The 9771-nt window shown below is 47.3% G+C and overlaps 1 protein-coding gene across 1 annotated transcript in view; it reads right to left on the bottom strand.

Moving 5' to 3' along the window:
• Positions 1 to 9073, bottom strand: part of TTL (tubulin tyrosine ligase) — a gene marked incomplete at its 5' end in the record, with an annotated part of 9390 nt that extends 317 nt beyond the window's left edge. The window contains 6 exons of the mRNA XM_009579858.1: positions 1 to 111; positions 2230 to 2373; positions 3344 to 3613; positions 3706 to 3841; positions 7032 to 7264; positions 8988 to 9073. The exon at positions 1 to 111 is cut by the window's left edge and continues 317 nt beyond it. Coding sequence (XP_009578153.1) covers positions 1 to 111; positions 2230 to 2373; positions 3344 to 3613; positions 3706 to 3841; positions 7032 to 7264; positions 8988 to 9073 — 980 coding nt within the window. The remainder of the gene's footprint in view (positions 112 to 2229; positions 2374 to 3343; positions 3614 to 3705; positions 3842 to 7031; positions 7265 to 8987) is intronic.
• Positions 9074 to 9771: the final 698 nt, after the last annotated feature.

Here is a 9771-nt window from a genome sequence, read left to right on the forward strand (position 1 = left end):
TTTATAAAGATTGATGATGGCTGGCTCGTCTTCTGCCCAGTGTCGTTGAGGGGGAAAACACTAGAGATGGCTACATCCACAATTCCTTGGCAGAGCTCTGCATACAGCTTCCTAAGAGATGAGAGAGAGAGAGAGAATCAGATGCCCAGGCAGGACAAACCAGCAGGACCCTGACCAATTTTTACATAGACATGCATTTTCCCAGCAGGATCTACACGATCTGGCTCGTCTTCTGCCCAGTGTCGTTGAGGGGGAAAACACTAGAGATGGCTACATCCACAATTCCTTGGCAGAGCTCTGCATACAGCTTCCTAAGAGATGAGAGAGAGAGAGAGAATCAGATGCCCAGGCAGGACAAACCAGCAGGACCCTGACCAATTTTTACATAGACATGCATTTTCCCAGCAGGATCTACACGATCCTGCTCCCACAGGTAGCTCCAGGGTGGCAAACAGGAGGAGGGTGGCATCTCTTCCATCTCCCCCCTGTCTACCCCAGCAACCATCTTCTTTTTCAACGGTGCTCCCATTCCCAATATTGCTTTCTGCCAGACAGGACCACAAAACCCATTATCTAAGTTTATTGTCAGAACAGGCTCCTGAGCAGAGTCTCCACACCCGCAGGCCCCAGACTGGAGTCACCATAAGATGCATGGGGGCAGACAACAGCTGAGCAGCCCCTGTACTGGCCTTCGAACTCAGGGAGTCGTGATTATCACACCAGACCCCGCTCATGTGGGGATGTGTCCCAGAGGGACTGCTCTGATGCATTCATGGTTTGATGAAATGCTGCACGGGGGTGCAGCTGTGCACATCAGCTTGTGACCAGGCACAGAGACTTCACAGGACCCTCCGGAAGTGTGAAATGTGTTTCACCATGGCACAGCTTATGCAGAGCAGGATTAAGGAGAAGAGAGACAAGGTGTTTGAGAAATGAGTTAACAATAGCTTCAATTTCTCCTGAAGGAAATACATGTGTAACCTCCCTGAACATGCTGGCCTCTGGGATATTTTTAGTACCGAAGCTATGTTTGCTAGGAATAACAATGTCTTTCACCCTGTGCCTTTGGGGCTACAGGACAGTAACATACTTTTTCAGCTCCTGGGAATGTTACTGCTTTCAGCAGCCAATTTTTGTCTCTTAAATGGGCACTCTGTGATATGGGTGCTATAAATTAGAATAACCCTGAAGAGGAGAAGCTACAAATAGCCAAAACCTACCTCAGCTGCTTTTGATGGCTTCCAAGTGCCCACAGAGGCACAATGCAAACAGGGCACTGCTGCAACCCAAATCCACCCAGCAACAGCCAAATTCTACCCATACAGCAATACAAGAAGGTGCAAGGCAGTATTGCACCATGGTGCACATGGTGAACAGGGCATCCTGGACACACAAAGCTCCCCAAGCCCTAGCCCTGGAAAGGCTGCTGAACAGGCTGTCTGGTAGGTTTGGCCTGTATTTTTTGTCTACTGTTAGTGATGATCTAATCTAATTTAATCTACATCTAATCTAATCTACATCTACATCTAATCTAATCAAATTCTAATGTAGTGATGTACAGCCTGTTCTGTTTTGCTGGGCTTGTATACAATACAGATGTCCATTTAGCAAAGATTTCTAGTCTTCCACAGTTGTCTCAATCACATAATACAGCACCTCCCGCTGTGCCTATGCAGAGATGTTCATGGCCACAGTTGTTTGGCTGTCCCAGCCTCCCTGTGGCTGGTGGCGGCTTTGATCCAATGTCTGCAGCATCCACAGTGTGCTCTGAGGTCCTGCTGCCTGCAGATTCAGTCATTCACTTCCAGCTGCTGGCCTTAATGCTACTCATTTGTCATGTGTTCAAGTAAAGACCAGCCACCAGTGGCTCCACAAGAGAGACTGAGAAACCACCTGACACCCAAAGCGTTAATTCTGCAACATAACTTCAACCCAACAGTGTCAATAAAAATGACCCAAGTTATACTCAAACCATTTGTCCAAAAACTAAGGTTAGTGCCCCATCTCACATGGGAAAGAGGCTGGGGGATACTAAACACAGAGACAGGAGCAATGAACTTAAATCAGCTGGCACTTAGAGCAGTGTCCGGTATAGGTTAGCCTGGAAAACTCTCCCCTGCCATTCATTTTCTTCCACCTTTTTCACTTGGAGCTGGGACACAGCCATGTTTTGGGTGAGGCATGTCAATGGCAGCATTGCAAAGGTATTACAGAAAACTGATTACTCACTGGGCACACGCTGGGGCCCCATTGACTTCTATCAGCCAGACCTTCAGCTCCTCATCCACCATGAAGTCAAAGCCAAAGAGCTGGAAGCTCTGGTAGTGAAGATGCTTTGTGCTGATTGCAGGCTCTATACACATAAGGCAGCTTCTGTGAAGGGAAAAACAGAAACCCAAAATTAAAAGCCCTGTGAACACACCTGTCGCACTGCAGCTTCTTAGGGCATGCGCATACCACAGTTAAGTGGAGGGGTCCCCTGTCGCCCTGGGACTGCCCCAAATTACAAGCTATATCCAACACACCAGGTAACCAGGTCCCTGCAAGTGAGATCATGCAACCATCAAAACATATGTGGGGATACCCCTGAGTTAACTCCCAAAGAGCTGGAGAGCAGCATCCACCCTCACTACTGTATTAGACAAGTTGAAAAACATGATGTGCAATTAAAGCCTGGAGCATTAAGCAGGGCCACAGAGAGCCACGCCAGGTCCCCAAGGAACTGCCACTGAGAGCTCATTTGCCTCCGAGTCTCTCAAAGATCATGTCATGTCTTTTTGGTGTAAGTACCCAGCAACGGGGTACCTGCAAAGTAAATTCTGGCATGAAGGATCACTTTGCCAAGACCTGGATTCTCTGCGGCACAGTGATGTCTGAGATCTCTCTGCAGGCACTTTCTGTGCCAGCTGGCTCTCTGTGGACTGAGTAAGAGGACCTATGCCAACAAGATGCACTGCTGCTTGCTGATGGTGGGGGAAGCAGTGAGATCCTCCAGACTTGAGTCTGGCTTCATTTCCCCTCTTACACCTTATACCCTTTTTAACCTCAACCTCTCCCAGCCCTGTCTTTTGACCTACCCTATTTCCTTACCAAGTGATCTCACTCCATCCTTCTCCAGCCACAGCTGGCAAAATCCAGACACACTGACACACACCCTTGAGAGACCAGCACTTACAGAGGTCCCTTTTCATTGAGCAATGACATTGGGGTGTTTATAGCTTTATCTTAAATTTATGCAACTGCAACCCTTCCCTTGTCAATCTGTCTGCTTCCCCAGCTGTGTCCATACACATTCCCTGTCACTGAAGGGTTATGTTCCCCTACGCAACAGGCAGCTGGCTACCTTATTATGTGTTTGATTTGCAGTAAGATGCTATTCTCAAGCGTTGTGTTTAGGGCATCCATCAGATACTGGTTGAACTCCTCGAAGAACATTTCATTCCCTTCTTCATACCGCCCATAGTTTTTGGAATATTCCTTCTGAATGCAGTGATTGGTCAAGTGGCAGGTTTTGTCCTGGAAATTAGCACTGTTATATGGTTCGGAAGAGGTCCGCAGGACACCCTCTCTGTAGAGGTAGATATTATATTGATGATCCACGAGAACCCAGCTCCTGGGGGGCGAGAGAACAAACTCCAGTGTCAGTGGCTTAAAAAGAAACAGCATGAAAATGAAAACCGGTATTACAAAAGCAGAAAAGGTTACCTGATGTCAAACTTGCGATGTCCTGGCTCTAAAAGCAGAGGCTTCTCCAGGTATTTCTGAATCACATGCACTTGTCCCTGCTCATCGATGAAGTCCAGGAGCTCTGCAGCCTCTGAAGAAATCAGGATCCCTTCCCCTGGCACAGAAAGACGAAGACAAAATTAGGTAGAGGATCCTCCTACCTTCGCTGGAGCTTTTTCAGGGCCCAAGTGGACCATGGCTCATTTGCCCAAAAAGCCAGGCGACATGCAAGAACCCATGGCCCCAGGGCTGGTTGGTGCACAAGCGATGCCATGTTCGCTCAGTGTCAGGCAGTGAATCTGCAGAGGGATCTTCCTGTTACCACGCCACGGGGTGTCTGGCTCCCCAGTAACGGGAATTAATGCAAATGGGAACCAAGGGTACCTGAGATGGCATTGCCTGCCTGGGGCTTGTCTGCAGGGGTGTGGCTATTTAGGTGTGAGGGGATGCACAGCAGAAAGGGACCCTGGCAAGCAGTGAGGCAGCTGCTTGGTTTGGGGGATTTTCTTTCCTTTTCCAGTGTTTTTTTTCCAGCTGGACTTGGCTGGGAGGGGGGGTGGCGCACAAGTTCAGCACTTGTTGAATTTTGTTTTGGTTTTCCCTGTTTTTCTGCAGTTCGGAGAACAGGGGGTTTAGCAGTTTGTTTGTGAGTTTTTTCTCTTTTTTTTTTTTTTTTTTTCTTGGTGGGGGAGGGAGGTTTGTGGTTTTTTATCCTAGACTCAGAGTTTTTCCCCCTGCCTGGCTTCTCTGGCTGCCGGAGGCAGTCACACATGCACACTTGCACAGTGTTGCCCTGCTCACTGAGTTCATTTAAGTTACTATTAAAATCACTGCTGAATTAGGGAAAAAACTATTTCAAAATGTTCATCCATGCAGTCAGTGTTTTACCCTGCTGTGGAAGCTCTTTATTAAAGAAGTTAGATGTGCATTTAAATACTGCCACATTTTTGCTGAAACTGTCACTGTTCATTTCTTGCAAGAGTCCAGATATGACACCACTGTTGCAGAGCAATGAAGAGAGAACATATCCCTTCTGGGATTTGATAAAGGCATGGCACGGTGCCACTTGAGGAATAAACCAGCTCAAGTAAAATTATCTAACACCTCCCTGGCACTATGTCCAGTTTTTGGGCATTTAGTTAACTTTTTGGACTAAATCTGATGACTTAGTCTTAATTTTGTGCTGAGTGTTTTGGAGGAAATACTGAGTGAAAAGAAACAAACACTCTTCAAGGGGGCACTGGGGGGAGAACACAGGTTTGAAGCACAGGCAGGGTTTCACAGGATCATCCCATGAAAAATGCTCCTAGCTGTGACTTCTGAAGGTTGCTGTCAACACAGCCCTGCAGTACTTCCATTGCTCCATGCTTTGCATACTGTGAGTCACAGCTTCCTAGCCCTACTGACCCCCTACCCATCCTAGCGTCCTCCACCAAAAGGAAGTCCTTTCATCAAAGTATCTTTCTCACCCATGTTTTATGAGGGGGGCAAGATTTTTAGTCCCCTCATCACAGCAGAGCCAGGCAGAAACTTGCATTGGTACAACCACAGGTTGTGCACTGGGGGAAGGAGGGAAACAACATCTCTGTAAGCCAGTAAAGCCCCTGCAGTGGGAAGATCAGCAGACACCCATTCTGCACTGGACAGATGGTGAATCAAGGGGGAGGTTAACTTAACGGTGCAGCAACCCAGTGAGGCAGCAAAGCAGCTTATGTGGGGCAGCTGTTCCTTCTTTCAAAGAAAACATCACAACCTCTAGCCACAGTTGAAAAATTTCTCAACTTTTAAGTCAGAACATCCTAAACCTTTAATATTCCTTTTACTGATGGACAACCAAGCTTCCACTAAACCTGTCCCGAGTCAGGGGCTGTGCCTGAGCTGGATCCACCTTGGCAATTAATGTCGACAAGCTTTCTTCTTCATCAGAAGTAATCCCCAGACATTCAAAACTTCCCTCTAGAAGATTAACATGAGGCTCTGCTTTCCACTAATTCCCAGCTTGCGTTCTGCAGCACACTGATGAATATGAAAGGTTACTCTGCTTTAATGCAGAAAAGATGAGATCACACCTGAATAAAGTATGTGGAGAGTTTAAACCTCCCCATCCTGCAGCAAACCACAGCAATGGCCTTTTCAATTGCCCAGATTGATTCTTTGCCAGACAGTTATACCACACAGAAACACATTCCCTCACTGGCATAACGAAAGGACTTATCTCCCCTTCCTCCCTGATGAAAATAAACATACTCTTCTGGTGCTTCTTGGTAACACAGCCAAGAGAGCAGAGCAGTGAAGGAAGCCAGCTTGAAGGACAGTTTTATCATGCAGCCTCCCTGCAGCCACCTCTGGCTTTCACATTTTCTGGTGATTTTTGTAAGACTGCATCAAAAGTGACTCTGCAAATATGAGTAATACATGTGGGCGTGTTCTCTTTGAAAAGACCAGGTCCTTACTCAGGCTGGGCTCTGCCGCCTGGGGTCTGCACACATGGCAAGGCAAGTTTTCATAAAGCCATTCTGATAACGTGCCCGTGATACTGCCGTAACTGACAGACAGCACACAGTTACCAAAGCATTACATCTATAGCTGTGTCCAGCTATCTAATAACTCAATATTTCCATAGAGCAAGCGATGCAATGACCCTGGAACAAGGAAGGACACATTATCACTTAGGTATCTATTGCCTTATTCAAATTAAAGGGACATACAGACATTGCATTGCTTGTCTTTGCTCTGGTACCTTCCCCTGAGGTTTGGGTGTAATTTTGATGCACTGAGCTTGTGGCTGCTCAGCCAGTCTCTCAGTGTGACCCTAGGTAGGCCACTGGCACCAGGCATCTGGGTTTGGTTGAAAGACAAGCAGCGGTATTTCCGCCCAGGTGAAACCAGGCTTAGCTGCAGCATGGAGAGCTGGGCTCCTTGCCCTTGAAGGCTGCTGTCCTGCCTGCTGCCCTCCTCCCCTTATCCTGTTATGCTTCCTGTTATCTCCTGCTCTCCACATTCCCCTCGTCTGCTGGTCTCTGCTGCCTTCTCCCTGCAGCAAACTTTCTCGTATTTTGAGGCGCATGTGTAGAAAAGTGGAGGTCCTTTCACTGCCATCCACATCCTAGGTAGCACGTGCATGCTTGTCAGGAGCCCCATGCCACCAAGAAAAGGAGAGCCCTATGCTGGCTTGACTGGCATGGAGTTGGTAGGTGAAGCCCCTCATAGACAGGCTAGATATCAGCTGGGCTCAGCCAAACTCTACCAATCAAGTAAAGAGTAAGGAATAACGAGAAGGTGGCTCGTTTTGCTGTAGAATGAACCTTTGGCACCAGCTGAGGACTTGGCGATCCACACATTGCCTTCTTTGCCTTCCTGCCGCCTGTTGTAAGCTGCCAAGAAGACTTCCCGCTCATCTGTCCTTGTGTTGTTTATGAGATGGCGAATTCCATTCTGTGCTGGAGCCACGGGGGTCTTCAAGTTTGTTGGGTAAATCACATATGACTCGGGGAACCACGTGCAGGACTCCGATAGTTCAGGGCTTGTCTTGATTAGCCTGGGTGAAGAGAGACAGGCTGTTAATCTCCAGAGTGTCCCCACCTGCATGGACATAATTTAATAAGTAAAGATCATCATTAACTGGTCTCTTCTGCTTGGTGATGAATAGCAGCTTACAGATAGTCTGTGCTAAATTATTATATTTTCCTTAGACTCTTGAAATTAGGGTTTTCCTAAAGGTATCATGGCAACCCCAACCTGCAGCCAAGCACTGCTCTTTGAACCAGACCTGCACACTTTCATTAAACGTTTTGTAGATACTATGGATATTATGGAAACTTCTCTACTGATTGTTTCACGTAACTAGAGCTTGCGGTGCATTCTCTGCATCATCTCTGCACAAGGGAACTTAGGAGGGGTGTTTGCTAACACGGAACGGGGCAGGAGGGATGCTATGATCACTAACAGGCAAAAGGGAAGCCAGAGCAGTAATGTTCTCTGTGCTGGTGCTTAGCCCTTGATCCCATCCCCACTGAGATCTGATCAGGTGTCCCAGTTGTGGATAAAGACCACTGGGAACCCACTTGAAAGCAAGGACACAGCAACATGTTTCATGTCCCAGGTTGTCTGGGATCCCACTTGCATCATGCAGTCTCCGATCTCTCTGGCACACCTCTCCTACCAGCAATGTCTGGAGATGCCAGCAAACTTCTGTTAGCAGAGCCCAGGCTTGTTTTCTTTCAGAGTCAAGGGAGCTGCATGCCTCTCTGAATGCTCACTCTATGCTTTGCTTAAGGCCAAAAGCAGAGCTCATGACTTGCTGACTCTCTCTGTGCATTTGTGCCCCTCTGTTGAAATGGCAGTCAGTCAGTGACACCCTGGGAGCCCTGAGGAATGTCCTTTGTGGTCCCTTGGGTTCATAAGTAGCTTGATGCATGGTTAACCCCACAGTTAGAAAGGTCAGCCAACCTTCAGGAGAGAAAAACAGCTGTGCAAGCACTTTCAGCACTGCCTCTAGACCACAGGCCACAGAGAAATCCAGCTGGGAGCGCCGTGAGTGCTTGTTTAAAAAATACTCTGCTAGTTCCTGACAAACAACATCACCACTGTAAAGAAAGCAATTGGGACCAGGTCCTTCGCAGGGGAAGGAGAGGCCTTGGATCAGCACACACAGTCTGTGGAACTGCATCAGCAAGAGGCAGCACAGACACTAACGTGGAATCAAACACTTGAAGGACACCAAGAGTTCTGACATGAAGATGCCCTAATGGCCACAGAGTTTGCACAGGGACAAGGTTATCTAAAATGAAAACTCATCCACATTTCCCCAGGAGACCCTGGCACGGCTGGTCATGCAGAAATAACTCCCAGAGCTCTTCCTGGAGATGTCTCCAAGCATTTGTTTGACCAACAAATCTGATTAGCTAAAGGCATATCAGTGTCTCATCTCTGTATGAAACAGAGAATAAAAGGAGTAGGTTTTAAATAAATGTCTACAAGGAAAAAGAGCAGGTATGGTTGGGTTTTTTTTTTCCCTTTTGATTTGGCTCTAATCTGATTCAATACACTCTATGGTTTCAGTGGAAACGGCATTTCCCCTGAAGTTACAAAGAGGTCTTTGTGCACACAGATAGCTCTAGAGACCAGCACAGAAGTCTGAAGACAGCACATGCTAGGACACTCCCAGGGCAGCTGTTCTGTGAAATACAGGTTCAACACTCAACAATGGTTAGAAGAAAAATTTCTGCCAATCCCATGTAACATTTCAGTGAATTTCTTACTTCACCAGAGATGCTTTGCGGCACAGCTTGTCTGCTCCCCTGTAGTAATTCACCAGTTGCACAAGTCCGGGTTCATGGCCTAGAAAGGGGAAACAAAGAGGTCAGACAAACTTCACAATTAATGAAGGAAAAACCTCTGCTTGGTGCAGAGGACCTGTGCAACAGGAAGAGAAAGGAGGCTGTTTCCTTGCCCTACATCACAGAAACAGGCTCTAAGCTGGTACTGGCTCCTGTGGTTTCTCTCTTTTAGTTATGAAAAACCATGCATTTACCCAAGTGTGTTTTGAATCTGACACTTCTATTTTCCAAAGGAACATAATCATTTCCTAATTCACACTGGGAACTGGCAGCGCCACCCAAAAATGTTCTCTGTTTGCTGGTAGCAGTTTTTAAAAGCCAAGATTTCAGTTACTCTTAAATGCAGTAGGAGGATGCAGGAAGCACACCATGATACAAAGATCACAACTGAGGAAAGGGCCTTGTTTCTTTGTCATGTACAGCAGGATTCCCTGTGGGACCTTATATCACAAAACACTGGGAAACATTAAAACATTTGGAGTATTGCTTTCCTCTGGCAGTTTGTAGCAAGCCCCCTTGGATAGCTGGGTGGGAAGAGACCTCTGGGGGTCTCTGCTCCAACCTCTTGTTCAGTCAAAGTCTGAGTAGCTCTAAGGACGAAGATCCTACTGCTTCTACAGGTTCTTGTCCCAATGCTTGACTGCCATCCTATGTCCCCCTGACTATCCTGATGGCCCCTGCTGGAGTCACTCCAGGGTGTCTATGC

The sequence above is a fragment of the Fulmarus glacialis genome, unplaced genomic scaffold (genome assembly GCF_000690835.1).
Source record: "Fulmarus glacialis isolate BGI_N327 unplaced genomic scaffold, ASM69083v1 scaffold27316, whole genome shotgun sequence".
NCBI classification, from domain to species: domain Eukaryota; kingdom Metazoa; phylum Chordata; class Aves; order Procellariiformes; family Procellariidae; genus Fulmarus; species Fulmarus glacialis.